Genomic DNA, 24,885 nt, shown 5'->3' on the forward strand with positions numbered 1-24,885 from the left:
TCGGCGCATCCCCTCTACTGGACGAAGTGCGACCATTTTGCAGGGGGGAGAGGCGAGTGGTGGCGATTGACGGCGCACAGGAGCCAGATCTGGGGTGCAGGGCGGCGGCCTGAGTCGCTGGACCCGGGGACTGACGGCCCCCGGGAGGGCGAGCGAGAACGGCGTCGACCGGGCTCGGTTCTTTCGTCTCCTTAGGCACCCGTGCCCGTCTCAGGGCCTCCGTTTAACCCGCCGAGATGTCTAGGCCCGTCAGGTGAGTCTCCTTCGCGAGCGGCGTGAGGCCTGCGGGGCTGGCTCTGGCGGCCCTCGCTCCCGCAGGCCACCCACGGCCCTTCGGCGGAGGAGCGAATGCCCCGGGCCTCGTCCCACGCGAGAGGAGGGGAGGCGGCCTGGAGTCGGGTATGGCGGGAGAGAGGGGAGGGGCGTGTGCAGGCATGCAGCGTGCTGCTGCTGCTGCTCGGCGGTGGGGGGGGGGGCGGGAGGCTATCGCACGCCGCCGCTGCCGCCGCCCTGCAGGTCCCTTCCCTACAGGATGCAATGCTGCCCCTGAAGGTTAGCGCAAGCAAAGTCCACGTCTCTGCGGGGGAAGGAGGGGTGGCTGCGCCGGAGGCTTGCTTCGTGCACGTCGCCCGCGAAAGCGTGGACGGGAGGCATGCCTCTCACGCGCGCCGCTGGCTCCGGAGAGCCACTTGCGCGCTTCCTCCGGAGGAATCTGGTGACGGAGAGGCACGGCCCTTTGCTGCGCCTCCGTGTTCCGAGCTGCAACTTGCAGGGGCGACGTGCTTTTTTCTGTGTCTTTTTGTACAGTATGGCTAGCACATCGGCGTGGGGGCGGGGGGCGGGAGCTCGCTCGCCAGAGGACAGGGTTCGTAGAGCCAAGGGAGTGCTCCCTAGTGGGGAGGCGGGCGTGTTTGCAATCAGTGCATTTCGCGAGGGGCTGGAAATTATGCTTCTTGCAGCAGTGGCTTCATTTAAGTAGACAAGAAACGCCGTTTTTAGACGCCTCCTGCGCTTCTTTTGGACTGTAGCAAGCCTGGAAAAGAAAAACTTTTGTGTTTAATTGTGTCTTTGAATTTCAGTATCTGTGGCATTTATACCCCATTCTTCCCCCAAGGAGCTGAGTTTGGCATGCATGTGCGTCCCTATATTCTCACAACAGCCCTGTGAGCTAGGTTGGATTAAAAGTGAGTGACAGGCCCAATGAGCATGATGGTTTACAGAGGATTGGAGCCCCATTCTCTCCATGGGGATGCAATAATTCAGGAGCAGGGCTGGCTCCAGGGTTTTGTGGACCCTTGGGCAGCAGGATATCAGTGGGGTACTTGTTCCCCTCAACCCAATATGATAGATACTTATAAAATTACTGCATTTTTTTTGTCTAGTTATGCTTATGTGGTAGTTGTACCCAGTTACTTGGGAGCAAGGTCCATTGAATTGAATGGACAAGGCTTCTGAGTGGACACATGTTGTGCTGTTAGGTTGCAATCTTATACACACATTTCTGGGAGCAAGTCCCATTGAACTCAGTGGGGCTTACTTCTGAGTAGAAGCTTACACATTGTTAATATTATCCAGTAAGGCTCTAGAAATCTTAGTGCAGTTTTCAAGCCATTTGGTGACTTCACAAATATTATCATATAATAAGGGTTTAAAATTCATGACATATGGATACTTGGGCCAAGGCATAGGAAATGTTTTTGTTTCTTTAAAAAGCATAATGTATCTGCTTGCAGGTAAGTAGTTTGCCACCCTGCTGTTGATGCTGCCCTCTTCTGCTTGCTTTCTGACATAGACACACACTGATGAATGGGTGCACACATCAGCAAGTGACTGGTCTAGTACTCAGTCTCTTTCAGGGCCTTGCTTCTGCAGTGCACTGCTTGAGGCATGTCTTGATACACAGCCTCTGGTGCCACTGTCTTGCTTCCATGAGGATATGCCTCAGCAAAAGCAGCAGTCCGGCCAGCATGCTTTCTGCCCCCTTTTCCTGAAGGAGAGTGTGTGTGGGGGGGCTGTTTCAGCTGTAGAGCACCACAATAGGCAGAGAAAAGGTCTGTCTTTGGTGTCCATACCTTTTGGCTTCACTACTAAGGCCAGCCAAAACCTGCTTATTATATTATTAATTACTTCCCAGATACCTCATAGGATTATTAGAGCCTATACTTTGATGCTGTATAGACATTGTCCAACATTGATGAACTGATTATGATTAACAGCACAGTCCTAACCATGTCTACTCAAATGTAAATCCTTTGGATTCAGTGAACCTTACTCTTGGGTAAATTGGGTTAGAGTTGGAAGCCTGAGTCAGACTTTTGTGGGTTGATTTTCAGCTACAAAAATAAAGTGTATTTATTTAGTTATTAATTGGAATGATACAGGCAAGCGCTCACAAAGCTACTCCATGGATAACATTGCATCATGAGAATGTAACAAGATTTTGATTTGAGATTAGTATGCCTGACTGCCACTTATTTTGCAAATGGAGTGAACTGCATTGTAAAGTGTTTCAATTGCAAGTGTGCAAGTACAAATAGCAGTGAGGATAAAGTGCACCCTTTGTGCATTTTTTAAGAAGTGAATTACTTAGCAAATCTCATTTTCTATCATGCTGAACGTAAGGAATATATAAATAGCTTTAGTCTAGGTTGAAAATAAAGTTTCCCTACAAAATCCTTCCATTCTACCATGTCAAATGCCTTTGCTGCATCCAAAAACACAAGTAGTCTTGGTGGTTTGCTTATATGTGCATTCTTGCTAAGGTTAATTACTTTTGTTATTCTTATATTAAGTTGTTTGCCATTTGTGAAGTCAGTTTAAAATGGGTGGATGTAGCCAACCTTTATTTTGTTTAATAAGTCAGGATCCTTCCCATGATCTTCTAGAACAGAGCGGTCCAACCTCTCAGACCAAGTGGGTTGCAAGAGTACTTTGACACAGAATCTGCAGGCCACACACTGAATTAAATTTCCATATCATAAATTAAAGTATTTGTAACATAGTTAATGTTATTTAAATACACAATAGATCTAATATGTTTACTTATTAAACAAAATTTAGTACACAAACATATGTATGTGCTTTCATTAACAACGGAGACATTGAGTCCCTGTCAGGATAATAGGCGGGATATAAAGAATAATAATAAAAAAATTATTTTAGAAGTCTTCTAGTAAAAAAGATTGAAGCCTCTTGTGAAGCAAGTAAATAAATGCAGCCAAAGAAGAAGGTGTGGGGTGTTCAACCGCTGCCTCATCCTCACCTGCCAGCTGGTTGCCACAGCGCTGCATGGACCAGCCTCCTGAGCAACATGGACCCCAGTATGATTCCCCCCCCCCCATATTACAGCACTAAGCTCAGGATGAGCCCACAGTTGTGTCCCTGTCCTCCAGCACCCCAGCATTGCCCACTCCCCCCCCCAGCAGCACTCGGGTACTCTCCTGGCATCCATGGGTCCTGTTTCTAAACAAAACACTGGAAGGCAGAGAAGGAGAACCTGTCCAAGGCAGGAGCACCCCTGGTTTGGAAGTGGTGAGCCCCCCCCCCCCCCCCCAAGAGAAAGGAATATGGTTTGGATTGGCAGAAGGCAGCTACTTGCAGCAGATTCAAGGACTGCCTGCTCAATGTCCTGGGTTGGGGGAAGCAGGAGGCTAGGAGTTTCAAGTCCCGAAGGGGAAGGCAACAAGGCCATGGCAGAATATCTGCCCTGAGAGCCCTGCCACTGGGCATTAGTCTCCTGCCCTCTGGACCCAGCCATGTACAAGAAGAGCAGAGGGGCAGTTTGTAATACACAGTGGCACACCATAGCCAATCAACCCCCACTACCAAACATCTGGGCGCTGTCCAGTCACCTGGCATGCCTGTGGCTGGGGAAGTGGGGGACCAGGACTTCAGTGACACTGGAGCATAACAATTCCCTGCTGCTGCTGCTGCTGCTGCTGCTGGTGGTAGTTGACTGAGGTGGGGGAGAGATCTCAGATGTTGGGATTCCCAACAGTCCTTTGGTGCTTAGCAAGGGTCGCATGCGAGTTGCATGTTGGACCACCCTGTTCTAGAATATAGATACTATTTTAGTGTGTATATTTTATACATTTGTAGCTGTTTGATTGTCTTGCCTGCTCCAGACTCATTAATTCCCCTGTAGTAAGGGAAAGAAGTTGATCTGTGTTTGGAATATACACGCAAACCCTTAGAAACGAGCTAACATGTAAATGAGCAGAGAAGCTTGTTTTAATTTGTGCAAATATTCAGTTCAAGGATATAAAAATTAAGTCCATAATTGGAAGCTATTGCTTTTTCAGAAATTGATTTTTATTAGCAAAAGAAACTTCAGTATGATAGCACTGGTTAAATAACACATAGGTTTCTAGTTGCTAATTTAATCCTCAGTTACTGTTGTGGTGGAACTGATAAGACTTCTAAAGGTTCAGTACATATTTAATTCACTGTCCTTAATACATTGACCTGTTAGCCTGGAGCAGATACTAGTTTGTTTCTTCAGAGGATTGGAAACAGTTTGAAAGAGGGGCAATCACTTGCGGTTTGTACACATCCCCCTGATCTTTCTGGTAAACATGCTTTTGCTTTTTTTTTTTGTTTTTGGCTAACTGAGTGTGAGAAAAGATTGTTTCTTATTCCAATAATAACAGCTTTCATTTGTTACAATGTTGATTATTTTTCAGTTCCTCTCTTATTTAATATCTTTCCTATAGTTGTACTGGGAAAATTTAAATATGCTTGTGCAGCTTGGGGTACATGCTGCTTCATTCTAACAGTGGGTATATTTGTAAGTATTGTTGATTGTACAAGCCTATAATGTGAACCTCAGGTGTGAACCTCATTGAATTCAATAGGATTTACTCCCAGGCAAGTGTGCAGGATTGAAGCCATAGGCTTTTTAAAGGAAATTTCATCAAGGCCAGCAGTACAATTTTTGCAAAGAAACATGTAATATAGTTTATAGGTGGTATCAAATAGTGATCCACCATTGGTGGAAGGAATCCCATCAGCAGGTATTTCTCAATTCCCCTCATGTCATTCCGTAAATATACTACATCTGAGGCAGATTTAGAGGGATTGCAGAGAGCTCCAGGGGGAAGGGAGATAGCTGAATACTGCCTCCTTCACTCTTCTGCCACAGAGTAACCACTGGATGCCACCGGATGTTCTAAAGGTAGTCAAAGGTAGTTCTAAAGGTAGATGAAACAGAGTTGTGAAGGCAGTGGGCGGTGGAAATAGTGTGTGGTTTTTTTAAAAAAAATACTCTTATGATACATTTCTATTTTAGAATGCTTTTCAGTATTTTTAATGTATGAAATAGTGCAGCATGGGGAAATAATTCTGATATTTGTCGTATTCAAGATCAACATGCATTATTTACACTGGATTCATTCTTACAACCAGACATTTCATCTTTGTCACACTGTACGTTTTGCATGCTTTCACCTATAGAGGGAATGCCTTTAAAATATCTCCAAATGACAGTGCAAGGGAACCACCATCCTATAAGCCAAACTAGACCCAGAAGGGGTCCTAATTTGGCTTTTGAGGCCATTTCCCCAAAACCATATCCACCTGCCTCGCATCTAATATCATATGTGATATGAGGTATGGGGCAGGCAAAGGTGCACCTTGAAATGTACAATCTAGATTACTAAGGATTGTCAGCTTTATAGCGAGCCCGGCAGCTGTGCTGTTGAGTTCCCGATCAGCTGATCAGCACTTACAGTAAGCCCCACACTGTTTGAAATCAAAGGAACATTTCTACTTTGAAAACCATCTTAAGTTCACTTTGCCTTGGTCAAACTCAACTGTCTTAAGAATGAAGTAGCAAACAAAAATGAAATGCAAATGACTAACAGGTAGAAAGTTACTGGGCAGACTAGAGCAGTTTCATTTGATGCACATAGAATGCCTATATTTGGCAGGCAAAGTGTAAATACTCATATTTGAGAAAGTGTCAGATTAAATCTCCATTTGTTTGGAAAAGCCTCTTTCAACTCATTATATCAGATAGTAGCATCGATTCAGTTTAGAGAATAACTGCAGTGGGTAACTTGATTACATCTAAACTATTAAATATTTAAGAAATGTAGTGCTTTTAATTATGAAAATTGAATTTATTTTTTTATTTAAAAAATATTTTGATTCCTTTTGTATATTCACATCTTTGCCTTCTGCACTATACAGATTAATAACCCTTAGAGCAGTGGTGTCCAAACTTTTTTCAAGAGGACCAGATTTGATGAAGTAAAGGGCCGACCAAAGTTGTTAAACTTTTTTTTAGGATTGAAGTTGCTGAGGGTTTTTTTTTTTTTAGGATTTTACCTCAGGAAATAAACTGCCACAGGGGCCAGATTAAACTGACTGGTGGGCTGGATTAGGCCCCCAAAATGGACTTTCGACATGCCTGCCTTAGAGGAAGAAAGCATGCCTTTCCTAGCTCAGTAATAATTATGCAGATAGTAACTTTAACAGCTGATGTTAGGTTTGAACAGGCCCAATAAGTTTAAGAAATAAGCTGATGTGAGGTATGAACACACCAAATACATTAAATTATCTGGGTCATTCTGATATTTATTTTGCTGTTTTCCTAGAATTGACTCCTCAGTTTTATTCCCAAATTAGCTTTGTTCATTGTAGTGATGCAAAGCATAAAGTGAGTAAAGAGTGCTTGGCAACATCATTGTAAGTGAAGTACAGTAGTAATTTTGTTGAGGTCTTCTCAATTCACTTGAGTTAGTTAATTCATTTTTTAAGGCTTGCTTGATTTTCTGCAACAGGTGCCTACTGCTTAAAACATACTCCAAAGTCTTGCATAATAAGGCTAGGTCAAGAGTGGGGAACTATTTGTCCTGTTGGGCCAGATCCTTATTGGTCCCCTTCACTGTGGACCAACTTGACAGGTGGGTAGGACAATCCATCTGTCAAAAACATGTTCTCAAATGAATGGTAGGTGGGCTGTCATGCCCACTTGTCAAAGCCCTTTGCGCAGCGCTCCCCAAGGACTTGACAGCCAACTGGTGGCCAGCTGCTTGGAAACTGCAGCACAAGGAGCTTTCTACAGAAATTAGCTGTGTGATTTGAGTTTCCCATGGGAAACTCAGTTACCCAACTGATCCTGCAGGCTTGAACTCCAGCATGCTTGAAGCTGATGGTCAGTGACTTCAGCTCTCCTTTTTTCAGGGATTAGTTTTGTGATCAGGTTCTCCACAGGGAATTAGGTTGCACAGCCAATCCAACTGCATTTACCTGCCCTACACATCAAGTGTGGGGCAAGTGGGTGTAGTATACATATTTTTAACTTCTTTTTCTTTACCATGTCCAGTTTTCTTATTCATCAGATATTACCATTACAATTATATGAACAAGTACTGTAATACAGTCAACTCTCAACATGCTAGGATTATGTTCCAGGGATAGTACATAAAGCCAAAATCACATATAGTCCATACATGTTCTCCCAAGGTGAGTGAAATGGTGGGTAGGATTGCCAGCTCCCCCCACCTTAATTTCAATGTTATATCAGCTAAGCATGTAAAGCTAAATTCGTGCAAGATAGATGTGCTTAAGTTGTGAATTGACTGCATACAATTAAATTGGGTGTCTCTGCATTTAGAGCATCCCTGCCAGATAAGAACATTTGCATCAGAAGATGCACATTTCCAACATCAAAGATTCTTTTCATTTAGTTTTAGAATGGTTAAGTATCAGCTGTATGCCACTTTTCTCTTATAGTACGCATCAATAGCTTGATTTAATTTTTCAAAATAGCCTATTTCTTATCAATATTTTTTAATTCCAAAATTCTCATTGATGTATTTTCTAGTTCCCTTTTCCAGAAATCTACTTGAACTATCTCGTATGAATAGGAAACTAGAAATTGTTTAAAGCTTCAGTAGACTAGAAAGCAAGAGATAGGTGGGAACCCCTGGGCGTTTAGAAAAACTGCTGTAAATCATTCTGAGCCCATGGAGTAGCAGGATATAAATAGATCACAGTGGAACCAATTTCCTCTCCATCCTTCAAAAGGGGAGGGAGACCCTGGATGGATGCTGTGTGCGCGTGTGCGCATGCACAATCACACACACACCCTCTCTTTCCCCCTCCCATTCCCCTTTGCATTGCAGTCCAGGTTAGGGGCTGGCTGAGCAGCTTCCTATGTTACCAGTCCTGAACAACCATCCCCTAAACTAAGGCTACGGCCAGGTGATTAAGGTTTGAACTGTTAACAACCTAGGAGCTATGTGGGGGAAGAGGAAAGCTGAGGCCTCATGTTGTCTAATCTGGAAGTATTGTGGGCACACTTAGCAGCATTGCAAAGCCTCTTCTACCGGCCATTTCCTGTAACTTCAGTCATCTCTAAAAATGGGTGTATACAGTCATCAGTAGCAAAGGTTGCTGCCTGAAGTTTCTTGCTTCCTTCAGGAACCAAAGAGTATCCCATCTGTGTCATTTGGATGCCTCTTTAAAGCGGTTTGATGGATTGAAATCTAGTCTAGGAAAGCAGTATATTGGTGAAGGAGTCTTTGTTATTAACATTAATTGTAGATGCTATAACATTTCAGTCTGCTTAAACTTCTGTATTTCTGCCCTTCTAGGAACAGAAAAGTGGTGGACTACTCACAGTTTCAGGAGTCAGATGATGCAGGTAAATTTAAAACTGTTGACAGTCTTTGGCAGCTACTTAAAGTGGTGGGCACTGCATGGTTTAAAGAGCAAGGGTGCTTCTAAGGTGTTTAGTTTTATTCAGCCAAACAGTAAGCATAATGCTTTAGCAAGGGGTGATGCAGATGTGCTATCTTGAATAGGTATTTGGGAGTTGCTAGTTTGGTCAACACATTGTTTTAGCATGTGGCTTTTTAATTTCCATTCCTCTGGGGCTCTCTTCCTTCTTGGAGTACTGCAAGTGAATTATATTAATGTTTCTGGAACCTCTACAGGATTTTTTTCTTCCTTTCCTGGAAAGCACACATGCTGCTACTGTCTGATGAATGAAGCTGCTATGGTGGTAATTAATGAAAACAAAATATGGTGCTATCCTATGTTGTTTCTAATTTTGTTTTGTTGGCTATTCTGTTATAACTTGTGCAAGATCTTCACCAATCAAGAAACAACAAGAACTTACCAAGGCATTTAAAGCCAACCAGTGTGTCTGTCGAGCTCTTAACTATTGTAGTTTGGCTTATGAATTAGGTTTGTATCCAATGCTAATCCTGCTCACAGTAGACCCATTGAAATTTATGAACGTAAATTATTCATGTCCATTAACTCCAGTGGATTTACTCTGACTAGGACTGGCATTGGATACAACCCGTAACCATTTACCATCTTTATTTTTTAAAAAGACCAAAAACATACCCCAATAAAATTCATCATGACAGACAGACTGTGGCAGTAGGCATAAGTGCAGTATTGTTGTGAAACCTGTATTTCAGTTTCTACCTTCCTTTTTATTAATTGATATGCTTTATGCACCATCACTCAACAGGTTCCGAGGGCAGCTCTCAGTATTGCAGCCAAATATTAAGTATTGTATATTGTTCCTCCTCCAGGAAACTTTATATGAACTGAGTGTGCCTTAGAGCACACCACATCCAGGGGTCCACTGTGGCTTCAAGTTGCAGTGGATTGGGAGCAGTGGGCAAAATACTGTGGTGCGTCCATCATTATTCTTCACATGAAACCCTGATAATTTGAGAAATCCTTATTGTATGACACTACTGTTCACCTGTGTATAAAAGCAGTTGTAAAAACAATTGACAACTGCTCACTGCTATTTGGATATAAACCAGATAGTCTCCTGTGGTCTGCCAGACAGAGAAATTGAGAAGTTAATGAGATCTGTATTCAAAGGGTAGATTTGTAATCTGGGGAACCGGGTTCTCGTCTCCACTCCTCCACATGCAGCTGCTGGGTGACCTTGGGCCAGTCACACTTCTTTGAAGTCTCTCAGCCCCTCTCACCTCACAGAGTGTTTGTTGTGAGGGAGGAAGGGAAAGGAGAACGTTAGCCGCTTTGAGACTCCTTAGGGTAGTGATAACACGGGATATCAAATCCAAACTCAATGAAACTGCCATGTTATTTTACTGCGGCTTTTAAATATTCTCTTGAGTGTTAATTTCCTCTAAGTATGAGTTTATTTTAAAAATCTCATAAATTGCTGTTTAATAGGCATTACTTGCATTCCATATCCAAACTAATTAAAATACAGCCAACTTAAAATGAACCATAATAATTGCAGAGAATCATCAAATCCAATCTAAAAGACTACTAGGTTTTCAGCAGCCCCGGTTTTCAGTTGTTTCATGGCATTTTAGCAGGATGCTGTGCTTAGTGTTAATCTTTCATGGTTATACCATTTAATTATACTAACTGGCAAACCTGTAATCATCCACAACACCTGTTTTATCCCACTTACAATATAGATGAAGAATATGGCAGAGATTCAGCCCCTCCAGCCAAGAAAATTCGTTCATCACCAAGGGAAGCAAAAAATAAGAGGCGGTCTGGAAAGAATTCTCAGGAGGATAGGTAAGCAAGATCCCTACTACTTAAGTTTGTTATATAGGTGGCTTTAACTTGAGGACCTATACACTTTTCCAACTTAGTTTGGATGACTAGGAAAAGGGATTTTTTATATATATACAGAAAATGACAAATATAGTGCCCTATACTGTGTGTTTCAATAAAAGCACTTCAGCTTTTTTCAAATAAATTGTGGTTCTCTTATTCTGGACTTCTTTTCTTTCCTCTGAAATGGGTTTTGGATTTTTTATAAGCTGGTAGAGTAGCAGGGGATTGTTGCAAACTTCAAAGATAAATACCATTGCTATGCAGATTTTATAGTTAAAATTTGTATTGTTTCTTCAGAATTCTCCCTCCTTGCAACTTGGGAAGCACAAGAGTTGCTTCAGCAATTAAGCAAAATTGCTTGTTGTCTGAAAGCTGTATTTAGAATGATGCAGTATAAAAGTACTTTAGTAGATATCTTTTTATTCCTGGAGTAGATAATAAACTGAATAGAATTAATAAATTCAGTCAGGTCTTTTTGTTCAGATGAAACAACCTAGCTGCTTTCCTCCTTTACCTCAGAATGCACTAATAATAAAATAATCCTCATGGTTGTACTTGAATTAGATCTACTAATTTTCCTTTTCACAGTGAAGACTCAGAAAAAGATATGAAGACAAAGAGAGATGATTCTCACTCAGCGGGTAAGTTATGCATCTTACTATATAGATAACCAGCTGAAGTTCTTTTCCCTGCCATTGCTTATCTCAGAAATGTTGACTGTGTTCTTCTCTAAATTGTCTGTAACAGTATCAAATGCACTTTCCTTTGTTCTGCGCTTGCTCACTGGTCTTTAGCATTAAAGCCTGGAATAGTCCACCATTTCTGATTGTGCCTCCCTGCAGTAGAAGGCTAAGAATAACTTTTATCACCATGTTTTCCTCAGATGAAGATTTTGGCAGTGAGGATGACTTAGGAGCAGATGATGGCAAAGCTGATAGTGACTATGAGAGTTCTCAAAAGAACAAAAAAGGGAAAAAAGTGAAACCTGACAAGAACAAAAGAGCAACTTCCAAATCCAGGAAAAGGGCTGCAGGTAAAGGCTGTGTAAATCAAGTAACTCACTATGACCTGGTTTGCATGTCACATTCAGCCATAGTTAAAATCATGGTTCAGTGGGAATGAGCATTGTGCTGGGTGCATGCTACTGAAATCAGGGACTTCACTTTTCTCCTCTCCTGCTTCTGCTTCTGCTTCTGCCATATTTCCAGGAAACAAGCTGTGCTGTGGCTTGTTGTATTGGCTCGTGGTTTGTTCCTCTCCAAAGAAACCATGAACAGAAGCCAAGGTTTGTTCTTGGTTTACCATTTATGGTGTGTTTGGAGAAAAACCAGGGACGCATGATTCACATGACATAACTAGCAAGCCCATAGTTTGTTTCCTAGTACAAGGGAGGAACAAAGTGTCTGTGTTTTCAGCAGTGTGCAGAAGTGTCCTGCACATTCACATTAAGCCAGGGATGGAGAACCTCAGGTGCTGGGGACAAATGTGGCCCTCCGAGCTTCTTTATCTAGCCCTCAAGACACTCTCTAGGCCAAAATCTGTCCCCAGGCTACAACCCTCATTGGTTCTACTCCACTTTCTTGAGTGTATTTACCTGGCTGGAATACGTCCTTGAATTGTGATGAGGCTTCTTGCTTCCATGTTAGAGGATGGAGAGGTATAGGAGAAGGAATAGAAACCTCTGGCTTTTGCTTGCCTGAAATGTAGCCTACTATAAGAGGAATATCCATTGCTCCACTCACTTTTGCCTTTAATCTCCACCCATCACTGGCATTTGACCCATTCCAATGTGACCTCAAGCTAAAGATGTCCCCCACCTGTGTATGAAGCAGTAGGTAATGATATGTGCAACCTGACCTACATTAAACTTCAGTTTCCTGCAATATATTTGTATCTATCGATTCGGTTAATGCCTATCAGTGCAAGCTTAGCCATGTCTGCTGATAAGTAAGTCAGAGTAAATTCAGCAGGGCTTATTCCCAGATAAGTGGTGTTAGGATTGCAGCCTTAATACATGTCATCACCTGCATAACATCTTACATAGACAATTTCAGGTAATTCTGTTTCAGAAAACTGAGGATCCATTTCTTACTTAATTTAGCCAACTCGGCATATCTAAGCAACCATACATATTAGGTGTGTGAATGGAAGACTGGTCAAGTTATACCTAAACTTGTTGAAGAATAAATATTATTGCACATTCTGCTTCCTCACTGGACTTGCTTCAAAGCTTTTTGTAGCCTGTGCTGCTTAGCACAGTCCCTTCAGCCAAAGGATATACATTAAAACATTCATCAGTTTTGAATAAAAATACACAAATTTATTTGTTAACACAGTAGATGGATAATTTAGAGATTTTTACATTTTTATAATATGAAGAGAACAATATATGTTAACAAACCAGAAAGAGGAACTGAGGGAATTCGTAGGGGGGTGGGAGGGGGGTATACGGGGGCGGCAGGGGGGAAATTGGGGGGGGGGATACAATTGTTGGAATAATTTGTTATGTGAAAATGGTTAATAAATTTAAAAACAAAAAACATTCATCAGTAACTGTTCTTAGGCCACAATCCACTGTGCTGGGGAAGGCTTCCCCCTCTGAGCTCAAAAAGACCTCTGATCACAGAGTTATGGCGAAGTCACTCTTCCAAGGGTGAGCTCCCTGTTCTGCCTGCTGAAATAACCACAAAAATCTCCAGAACAGAATGCTTTTTGGGGGGGGCGGGGAGGGATCCTGAGCCAGCCCCACCACTATCACTTGGCAGCCTCAGGCCCAATCAGCTGCTCAACTCGTGCCTTGCTGCCTGGTGAAGGTTGGGATTGTTCTACCCTGGGCCGGCCAGCCAAAGACATTTTGGCACCTGAGGTGAACCACAAAATGGCAGCCCCTCCCCGCCAGGGAAGAAGGGATGAGTGAAGATCTACATCAGGTATAACAAGTAAATGATGATCTACATGGGGATCTGCTGCCCCTGTGGATCCAGCTGCCTGACATGGTCGCATCACTTTGCCTCCTGGGTGAGCTGGCCCTGGCTCTATCCATCCTTTTCTGTTCTCATTTGATTAGCATCTTGGTTCTGATTTTGGTTATACTTACCTTTTTAAAAGAAAGAAAGAATCAATGTTTATCCACAAAGCTTTGCTACCTTTTCTCAGATGAGAGAGCCAGAGAAGGGAAATGAACAGTATGTTATGTAAAAACTAGCCCTGCTTCTTGTTGTTGTTTAGTCGTTTATCGTGTCCGACTCTTCGGGACCCTATGGACCAGAGCACGCCAGGCACTTCTGAGCCCTGCTTCTACTGAGTTCCATTTCCAGTGTAGAGAGCAGCAGGTTAACCAGTGCTGGGTGTTCCATTATTTACCATTACAGATGGGTATTTTGCATGGAGACAACTTCAGAATGATTGAAAATTAGAAGCTTTCAGATAAGTTTGGTGTTCAGCAAATCTGAATTATGTCATGAATAGATAAGCCTTTATTTCCCCCTAGTTTCTTCCCTACCCCAGTTGGAAATGTGTGCTGTACTGTCCATCTTCAGTGTTCTTTGGTGACTTTATAACAGAGGACAGTGAGGATGAGAAAGAAGATCAGAAAAATGTGCGCCAGCAGCGACAGGCAGCATCCAAAGCTGCTTCCAAGCAGCGAGAAATGCTCATGGATGATGTGGGCAGTGAGGAGGAAGACCAGGAAGAGGAGGAGGCATCGTTTCAGGAAAGTAAGTGGCACCGAACGGCACACACAAATGTAGAATAGAAGTGGGTTCGACAAATTACATCCATGCTTGATCTATCCAGGCTAAGCTGCCAAGGTAGGCAAACTTGACATTTCTGCTTCCTGAGTATTGAATGCACTTCATTGTTAATGTACTTAGTGTCCAGCTTGGCTGTTGACAACAAAGAGGGAAGGGAAAACAACGCTGTCCCTCAAGTTCAGGGTCCAAATCTTTTAGGACATGTGGAGAGCTTTTAGTCAATATTTCTATTAGTAACATACAAACTTGCCATATTCGTCACTGTTTTATCTTCAGCACTGGACAACAAACTGAACAGGCCACTTTGATTACAACTACCATCCTATCTGGCTTCAGGAGACAGTAAAGGGCCTCAAATCCCCTTGTGTACATGGTTAGCAATTAAAAATCAATATGTGGTAAAATGCCTGCACCTCAGATTTTATTTCTTGCTTGTTCTGTTGTGCAAATTGACATACCCTTGCTCTAAATGATGAAAAGTGGGGACCCATTTGATATTTGCTGTGAATGTGTGCAAATAAACAAGAGAAACCCAGTGAGCTGATGAACTAGAATCATGGACATCTGGATTCAAAACCTGGAAGTCTGTTATAGGAAGCAGTAAGCTACTGCTATTCCATATATAATAAGTTACTGGTGTTTGTTTCCGAGGGCACTTCTACAGCTTGCTACAAGATGGAAGACCATATTGAACAAGAGAACAGACATAGGCTGGGAAGGGAATTCATATAGAACCTACAGCGGCTGGCATAGGAAATGGTCAGGATGAGCCTCCATGTAATTGCTCTTGAGGGAAGGAGAAATATGCCTATGCCACTGCTGTTTTAAATAATTGTGCTGCTTGTCACCAGTCATAAAGCAGATTTACATGAGGAAATACTGAGGCGCAGAAGTCCTGATTTCTCCAAGTTCTAGCAAGTATGTTACAGGATATAGAAGCCAAGAATGCTGACTTCTATCCCTTGATCAACCTACCAGACTTTCTCCCCCATTCTGTCTCTCTTCCAAGTGAACAAGGACAGCCCTTCTTAGAGACATTTCATTCCTCTCTCTCTGCACAGAAGAGTCTGGCAGCGATGAAGACTTCCTTGTGGAAGATGATGATGATAGTGACTATGGCAGTTCAAAAAAGAAGAACAAAAAAGTGGCTAAGAAATCCAAACCAGAAAGGAAAGAAAAGAAAATGCCTAAACCAAGGCTAAAGGCTACAGGTGAGCTCAGCTTGCTTCCCCTTTGCACCTGTTAGGAATAACATAATGGAAATTTGCTTGCAAGTGCTTATGTTTTCTCAGCTCTTCATCTCTTGTGCTTGAAAGAATAGGAAGCAATCAATTTTCAACTAGCAATTTATCCCTATTAACATACATGGCAGTCTGTATAATGTGGTAGAGCTGATTACTGGAAAGTTCTTGTATGGATTGCTCCTGATTTCAAAGAAGCTAGTGGCTGTATCAGGATGGGATTCTATGACTTCTTGGTTACCAGTATTGTGTTCAGACCACTTGCCAGTGCTGATTAAAACAGGTGATGTTCGTGCCTACCAATCCTAATAAATTCCCTTTGTTCCATTAGGCGTGAAAATAATATGGTGAATCTTAGGACAGTTCCAGGTGTATCCAAAGCTACATACATCCTGAAAGCATAAATACTCATTTGGTTAAACCTTGTCTTAAGAAAAGTGTAAGCACAGTGCGGGTGGAAATTTTTTGGGAGGCTTCGATTAAATTATCTAAACAATTACTTGGATAACGGGTATGCCCAACTGTTATGTTCCTTTAAATATCAAATGTATCATGATTCTAGGAGAAAGGAAGAGATGGTGCTCCTAACCTTTAGCTGCTATACTGAAGGAGAATTTTAGAATAAATGCATTCACACTGGCTGTGTTTTCAGCCTAAAATCAGTTACAACACTTGAAATGCTGTGCATTATTTAGGAGTATGTACAACCATGTTATTGCCACATGCCCAGCTTACATTACACTAACCCTGTGATGCCTTCGTATTTTAGTGAAAGTCATTCTGTTTCAAATTTGCTTTTATCATAACTGGCTGCTTACCCTTGGAGAAGAGAAAGATGGTGAGCATCAGTTCTAAGAAAGTTTTAATGGCACCTTTAAGAAGGATGTGGGAGAGGGTGCCTCATTGCTGGCACATTTTATTGCTGACACAATAGCAGGCTCTCATAAGTCTTTTTAAAATAATAATTAAAAATAATACGGTTCTTATTAGGAGGAATTGGGCATTGTCCTGAGCACACCAAGCCCAAGGAAGACAAACAGCCAGTAGCTTAATTCTTTACTGACAGCATTCACTAGAGTAGCTCCTAAGGTGCACCAAACACACACACACACACATACTTATGGCAACTGAATAACTGGTACTCCTTCCCCGGGCTTGTGCTCTGAGCTGGACTGTTGCGTCCACATGACCCTGCCTCCACCCACACGTAAGTTCCCTTCCCTGACAGGGTACACACAAACAAGCTGTGACTTCTACACTGAAATCGCCGCTGTGCCTGTCTCTTCAAGCCCGTCCTGGTCCTGGGAGACAACAGGGAAGGGGACGGAGGGAATTCTACCAGCCTGCCCCTCTCAACAGTTTCTTCCTCTGCTCCTGATGCATCCTGCACTCCTTCCACTGTCTCTGACTGTTCAGACACTTGGTCCAGACCAAGCTTCTGCCTCACAGGTGGCACAAAACCCCATAAATCACTGACACCCCCCCATCAGCCTCAGGGGGCCTCTGCCACACACTTCTTGGAGCCCTGACAAGCACCATCTTGTAGGAATTTAAGCTATGTTCAATAGTACTAATACATTTTCATTCCTACATTACCAGATTGAAAAGTTAAGAAAGGAAAAACATATTTTAAAATGTGCTCAGAAGCTGATTTTTTTTAAAAAGCACTAATTGTAAGATTCTTTGTTACATTTTGATGCTTTTCTTCCTTCAGTTACACCTAGTCCAGTGAAGGGCAAAGGGAAGGGAGGCCGTCCCACAGCTTCAAAGACATCAAAAGAAAAGACCCCATCCCCAAAAGATGATGACGAAGAGCCTGAAAGTCCTCCAGCAAAGAAGAAATCAGTTAGTCCTCCTCCAGACAAATCTGGGGATGAAGGGTCTGAAGATGAAGTCCCCTCTGGTGAAGATTAAATGGTGGTGTGGGAGAGAAACTTTTTTTGAGAGAGCGAGAGAGAGTAAGGAAAAGAGAATATACTTAGGGGGTAGAACATGGTTTTGGTTGTGGCTTGACTCATGGGCTGTGAATGCCACCTTTACTTTAGCTGTTTTAATAGTACAGTGCTTTCTTCTTTTTTTAAGAGAACCTTTACACAATAATGATTTGACGTCACAGTCTCTACTGGCCATTCCGTTCTCCCCAACCAAATTTGAAAGCCATTTAGATTTAAATTAACAGCATACTAAAGATATATTTTTGAAGGCTTACTGCAGTTGTAAAGCAATAAGGATGAGGCTGATACTTGGAAATCATAGTTAACTAATGGTATAGGTTTTCCAAAGCTGCAGAAATTCTTCTAAGGCAACTGTTGCTTAATTGAATCCAAAACAAATATATTATTGCACATTGCATTTCCTTTGACATAATTAGTATATGAATTAGTTTGAAATCCATCATGGGTTTTAAGTTCCAATACTCCGAATGTTTGGGGTTCCACAGTCTTGTTTTAATGACCATTTGGTCTGTTCTATTTTTCAGTCTTCTGAAAGACCCTACCTGTTCATGCCGTAGATACTATTGCTGCTTATTGATAAGGATAGGATTCCATTCATTTTTTCCCTGACTCTCATTCGTTTTGAAATGTCCATCTTTTTATGCTGCTTTGAAGCTTTGCATAAAATTTAAAGCTTGGTTTCAGGGAGATTTTTGGAAGCTGGAACAACTGTTTTGAAAAGTTGGGATGGGAGGCTGAGAGAGGTATTCTTTAGAAACGTGGAAGTGACTTTATATATTGGCACAGTGTCTTTTTCAATCCAAGAGTCATGGCTTAAGTACTCCTTTCCCTGAGATCCTCAAAAGTCAGACTACACAGCTTCCACCAACAAGGAGTTTAATTTATCCTGAACCATCATTTCCTTGCTTAGTTTAGTTTCCCCTGCTTTCTGCTTTCTCCATTGCTAGATCTTACTTATTCTCTAGTTAGCAGAGGCTATATACCTAGGATAAGTGAGGAGCAGAGTGTGAACTGGAAGACATGATGTAGCAGAAATAGTGCATCTCAAAATCAGGATATCTTTCCAGTGCGCAAAACAAGTTTTCACTGATGTATCAGTATTGCCAATTTAGACACAAGACAGATTTTGCTTTTCAGTCCCAGGTAATTACAAATACTGCAGTATTAAGTGTGAGTTAGAGTGCCATCTGCTTTACATCTTCCATTTTGTACAGTTGCAGTAACACTTTCAACCATAATCTCTTTGCAAATTGATTTTGAGTATCAGTGTTCTGAAGCCAGATCCTTTGTCATCTGTGCTAAGATGGTTAAAAGTGTAGAGAATGCTATTCACAAGCATCCTCTTCAAGGACAAGGTCTGCTTGACTAGTATTGTAAGGCCATGCAAAGAATATAAAAGCAGTGAAATACCATGTAGGTTCTTTCTCTCACACATGCATACACACACATGGCATAGGTATGTGCTTTTAAACCTTGGCTTATTCAGACTTCTGCTATTTATAATAGCTCTACTTGTGTCTACATGACTTCCACTTTACATCTGCTTTGGGGTTTAGTGAAAGAACACAAATTCCTCCTGGGTTGGAGTAACAGTTTTGAAGTTAGCATATGTGTTTTTTAACAATAACTAGAGAGCAAAAATATCTTGAGATCCTCCGTGGACAGAAGCCAGTCCATCTTGACTCACATTTGCCAATTTAGCCAAAGCTTAATTGGCTGTGTGATCTGGGTACTACAGGCATGAAGACTGTATTGCTTCTTTCAGAGTGTTGAGTTCAAAGTGGTAAACTTATTCTATACTGTAAATGAAGCACTTGGTGACCTAGTCTATTTGGCTGCTCCAAATGTACACATTTTTGAGAGCTTAGCTCTAGCGATTATGATCAGCCAACTGCTTATTGCTGTCTGAATATGTTTCTGCTGCTGATTCACTTATTTTGAAAAATGTGTGTCTTTTTTTTCCTTGGCATCCTTTCTTTTAACACATTCAACAGTGTATATAGGATGCATAAGAAAGTCATCAAGACTCCTGTTTTTTCTTCTTCGTTTATTTGAACCCATTACCCCCTTGAATTTTTAAAAACAGTTCTGTGTATCAGATATTGTACATGATGGAGAGCAGGCTATTTTATGTTGAATCTGTGAAAACCCAAACTATATGCTATGATTTTACTGGGTTCTGCATATGTCTCCCTGGAAGCAAATATTTAGAATATTGTGAGTGAAAACATTTAACTGCTTTCTCTCACCATTCTTTATAGTCCAGAGATGGAAGGAAAGTGTTTCCCTCCTGCAGTCCATGTAACACTAGCAAAATAATGTTAATATTTTAAACTTGTAATTCTAGTTTGCAAAATCAGTTTTCTCTGCCTCTGTGTATATGGCTTCTGAGTGCAGTATTCTAGGGATGTGATAGCCGTATCAGTTCACTAGTTTGTCCCTTGGAACAAGTATTGCCAGAGAAACAAATCGGTATACTTCAGTGTGTGTTACTGTACATCGATTGCTTCCTGGGAGTGGCAGGTTATTTAATAAGATTTACTACAAATTTGCTGAAAAACCAAAAGCAAATATTTTCAGTGTATCGTAAGTTTTAGCTTTGCAAGCAACTGTGAAAGCAGTATGGGTATAAACAGAATTTTAGTAGGGGTTTGAAAGGTTTTTTGCAGCTTACCTTGGGGACTTGACGAGATAGTGGTTGCCATGGTGCTGAAGAAACAGCCTGCACACCTTAAAGGTGAATATCCAAGTATAGGATGGCTTTTACTTTTCAATCTAATGTTTTAGGGCAAATCAATAAAACTTAAATCAAGGGGCTTAGTGCTCAGTTTAATCTAACGTACGAATCGTGTATAAATATATTGGGAGAGATGGGGAAATGTATATACATTCAGGTGGTCTGTAAACCCTTCTGGAATTGTTAGTAGGGAAGATGTGATGCAGATACTGAATATACTCAATTGTGATATGCCTGCACCAAGTACGGAAACGTTTAATTATGTGGATTGAAATTACTTTTTAAAACTTAATTTTAAAGTATGACTCCCAAGTACAACAAACAGCTAAACTAAGGAGTGGAGGTGGGGCAGGACAAGAGCTATAACATGCTGGAAGCTTATGAGCTGTAGAAATTGGTGCTTTTGCTTTATGTAATTTTTCTGTGGAGTGTTTATTTTTTTAAAACAAATCATAATGTTGGCACATTGTTTTATAAAATAAAAGGAAATTGATTCCTATGATTTTAGCTATTTGGAAAGTTACATTAGTGCTTTGTGGAGGAATTTGACTGTTTCCCCCCTTCCCTCCAAATATTCATTGAATAGGCTCTGTGTGGGGCTTGGGTCCACCTGTTACTGAAACCCAACAACCCTTCCCTCTTCTCTTCTCTCCCCCCTCTTCGGGTTGCATTTGGAACAAACAACTTGTGGAATCTTGGGCCCAAATGGAAACTGGATAGCAAATCTCCTCTTGGGCATGTAATAATTTAAGGACCCATAATTCACTAAGCTGACAGTTGCCATTGGTATTCCTCCTTTCCCCCCATTCTCATTTCAGTTTGCTTCACTGGGTAGCTCACACTTGGTTTTTCTTCATGAAACTTTTCTGTCCCTTGAAGCAGAGGTTTTGCCTTTCAAGTCTATTAAAGCATTCACTATATGCTGTGTTGACCACTGTTGAGAGTACCTGTTGCCCCACCTGCCCCTGTACAAAACTGTAGAAAATGGAATGGTTCCATCAGTTTGAGCATGCTTGGTGTGACTGCAAGATACCATTGTGCATATGCTTTGTATATCTGGGGAGGGATTTTTTATAGGGGTTTGGGGCAAAACTACGCAAACTTGCTTTAAGCCACAATAACATGAAAACCCCTTCAAGTATCTTGTGTGAATGGGAGTGGGTGTGCGTGTAAGCGTGCATGTGTGGGTGTCCGTCTGACAACTTAATGTGTGTTAGAAATTTGTGAACTTTACTTTTCCCGCAGAAACAGTTATTACAAAAGTTGTATATAAGAGAATTACATAATTTGTTTACCAGGAACATGTCACAGTAAAACCCTGAACTATTCTCAAATGTAAAGAGGTTAAAAAAAAAAGACTCCAAGTGGGGCAACTGCCCTTGGCATCAGCTACAGGTTGATGAAATGGAATGCAGTGGATATTTGTCTTGGGTGTTCACTACCCTGTTGAGTTCTTGGTCTCCCCTGGATTTTTTTCATGGCCTTGAAAGACAGGCTGCTGACTAAAATATGGCACTTCAACTGGTCAGTTATCTGAAGGAATATTGCTAGACAGGATGCCACAGTCACCAGTCCTATTAATAGCTAATAGGGTTGTCATTCCCTTGACAATGAAATCTGCAGCATGGTACTAGAAGTTCAGTTTGAATGTAACATTAATGCTTTATTTAAAAAATGCATTTTTTTAAAGAAAGGGGGGGTTGAAGTGAACATGACGTTGTTGACCATGTTCGTGAATTATAGATGCAACATGCATTGGTAGAATTGTGTGATGGTCTTTTGTGCTACTTAATTTTACATATTCCAGTCTCTGTATGTACTTGCAATTAAAAAAAAATTAACAAACCTTGCTTTGCTTTTTATTGAAGGGTTCCCAGGACTGCATATCTGCTCCTGAGCTCTGTTTTAAGTATGTGTATCCTTGGCTTGTATTTTGTATTAAAAGAGAACATGGAAAAGAACCCTTTATTGTTCAGCATGTTGGATTTGTGTCCCCCTCATTTTTTTCTCTTTTTTTGGGAATATATTAAGCAACTTATTCTTCTGTATCTTATTTTCTTTTGTAAACTTCTTGGTTTTGTTTAAAAATGGCTTTATAAAAGGGCTTTTATAACCCATAAATATGCCTTCTGTGGTTTTTCCACTCCTTATTGTATAATGCCTAGCATCAGTTCTGCATTTGCTTTTTAAAAAATCATTAATAGTCTGCAAGTTAACCTAGAAATTCTGTGTTAAGACCACTTATCTTCTGTCCCGAGGATTCATGTTCAGGGCGCAGCTATTCTTTAACAGCGTAATGCTAATGATATCCACTCTGAAGTAAGTCCTTTTTAATTCAGTGGGGCGTACTCCCAGGTAAGTGGGGTTAGGACTGCAGTCTAAGTCTCTAATGTACATAACTACTTCAGCAGTGTATTCCTACACACACTTTACTCAGAAGCTTTGTTCAGTGGGTCTTACTCCCTGCTTTGTTAGTGTGTTTATGATTGCATCCGGAGGGTGAAATAATTTGAGATACCTTTGAAATTACAACCATATGCAAATCACAGTGATTTATCCTGCATAGTTGTGGCACTGCTGTGAATTTGAAAAACAGTTTTCGGTAGATATGCAGGACACAATGGATACTACATCCAGTCTTGTACACAAGCAGAAGTCTACACGAGCAGAACAATGTTGGCTACAACCTAATAACTTACTATGTCATCCTTAGAACTTTATAGTAATGCTAGCAAAGCAAATGAGTATTTAAAATACTATCTTTGATTTACAAGTGAAATAATTAACTACAGTATATGCTATTACTGATGGTAGCAGCAGACTTGTGTGGGGGGGTAATAGCAAGATACAAACAAGCAAAGAAATTGGAAAAGCAAGGTGTGTGTGTGTGTGTCTCAATCACATAATATGGAATGTTAAGTGGGAAATGGGAAACCTGACAATGGGATGAGCAGGGAATAGAGTGGCTGGAATATGATGTTATAAATGGATAATCTCAGATTCTAGAAGCTGTTTTTAAACATCCCTGGGGATGGGGCAGTAAGCTGCCCATCAGTGAAGAAATTAAATGCAGTGGGCAGAGGTATGTCCATCTGTAAAGGTAAAGGGACCCCTGACCATTAGGTCCAGTCGCGGATGACTGGGGTTGCGGCACTCATCTCGCTTTATTGGCCAAGGGAGCTAGTGTACAGCTTCCAGGTCATGTGGCCAGCATGACTAAGCCGCTTCTGGCGAACCAGAGCAGCGCACGGAAACGCCGTTTACCTTCCTGCTGGAGTGGTACCTATTTATCTACTTGCACTTTGACGTGCTTTTGAACTGCTAGGTTGGCAGGAGTTGTCCATAAGAGACCTAAAACAGGCTAATGAGAACTGGACAGCTGACTGACCGGGAAGCGGGGAGGGAACTGCAGCCAATTCCAGTATGAGTCCCATGGCTTATGCAGCCAAACTGGTGCCGCCTATGCACAAGAGATGTATCAAAAGGCTTTGGTTAACCCCAAGGTGTGCAATAAGACAATCCTGGGGGGACTAGGGGGACTGCAGAATAGGCCAATAAGGACAATTTCTCGGTAGCCCAGAGAACACAGGCAGGTGGACTGAAAAATATGGGAATGGAATGAAGTACCATAGAAGCTGGCACTGAAGAGGAGCACACTGCCGCAGCACGGTTATGTGTCCACTTGCTCAGTTCACAGTCAATGCAGTCATACCTCGGGTTGAATGTGCTTCGGGTTGAGCGCGTTCGAGTTGCGCTCCGTGGCAACCCGGAAATAATGGAGCACGTTACGGGTTTCGCCACTCGCTCGTGCTCAGACGCTCAAAATGATGTCATGCGCGGAAGCGGCAACACACAGACGCGCCGTCGCTTGTTACGTTCGCTTCAGGATGCTAACGGGGCTCCGGAACTGATCTCGTTCGCATCCCGAGGTACCACTGTACAGAACATGGTTTGCCTAGCAAATCAGGCAAAATTGTACATGGCTTTCCACTTCTGCTTCAAAATATATTTGGGTATCTGCTCTAGACAGTTTTTGGCTTTTTGCAAAACAATTCTAATCTGTGGGAAACAAGACTAAAGTTAATTCTAAATGTCCCTGTTAATATTAGCAGAAGGAGCACATAGCCAAATGTTACTCAATGCAGGGTGAAGAGTTTACATCCGTAGCTGTATACATAATCTAAAGCAGCAGAGGGCGTACCTCAACCTCTGAATTGCTTGTTTCTGTGTGAACCAGCATCTTGGCTTTTTGAGCTTTCTGCATTACAAAAAGTACTGGTTCCAGTTTTGCTGCTTTTGCAGTTTGGGCTAATGTTTGTTCATGCAAATTAACTTTTTTTGGCAGTTGTAGTAACATTGAAGCTCACTAATTTATGGGCCAAATAAATCACTTGAGCACAAAGGGAGACAGAAGTATGACCCAATGCATCGAAACCATCAGAGGGAAGAAACCTTAAAATTGTATCCCATTAGTTTGGTTTAAGGAACTGATCCAGGAGTATTGAATGTGTGAAAGTAATTTTGATGGAAGTGCACCTCTGGTTGTGACTCATTTTATGAGTCTTTCCATCTTTTCCCCCAGTGCTTGGGTACGAAGCTAATGCCGTTCATTCTTGGCTCAATAA

General features: G+C 41.7%; 1 protein-coding gene across 2 annotated transcripts; it reads left to right on the forward strand.

The window, feature by feature from the left end:
* Positions 1 to 22,381, forward strand: NUCKS1 (nuclear casein kinase and cyclin dependent kinase substrate 1). 2 transcript variants are annotated; one of them, XM_081009159.1, is made up of 8 exons: positions 1 to 253; positions 8,601 to 8,650; positions 10,428 to 10,533; positions 11,164 to 11,216; positions 11,459 to 11,608; positions 14,139 to 14,291; positions 15,389 to 15,538; positions 17,283 to 22,381. In XM_081009159.1, the coding sequence occupies exons 1-8, from the start codon at positions 237 to 239 to the stop codon at positions 17,480 to 17,482; spliced, it is 879 nt and encodes a 292-aa protein (XP_080865285.1). In that variant the 5' UTR covers positions 1 to 236; the 3' UTR covers positions 17,483 to 22,381. The 2 variants fall into 2 exon arrangements, with proteins under 2 accessions (XP_080865285.1, XP_080865286.1); XM_081009160.1 differs by lacking the exon at positions 15,389 to 15,538.
* Positions 22,382 to 24,885: the final 2,504 nt, after the last annotated feature.

The sequence above is a fragment of the Podarcis pityusensis genome (assembly GCF_964106645.2).
Source record: "Podarcis pityusensis genome assembly, chromosome: 6".
Classification (NCBI taxonomy): Eukaryota; Metazoa; Chordata; class Lepidosauria; order Squamata; family Lacertidae; genus Podarcis; species Podarcis pityusensis.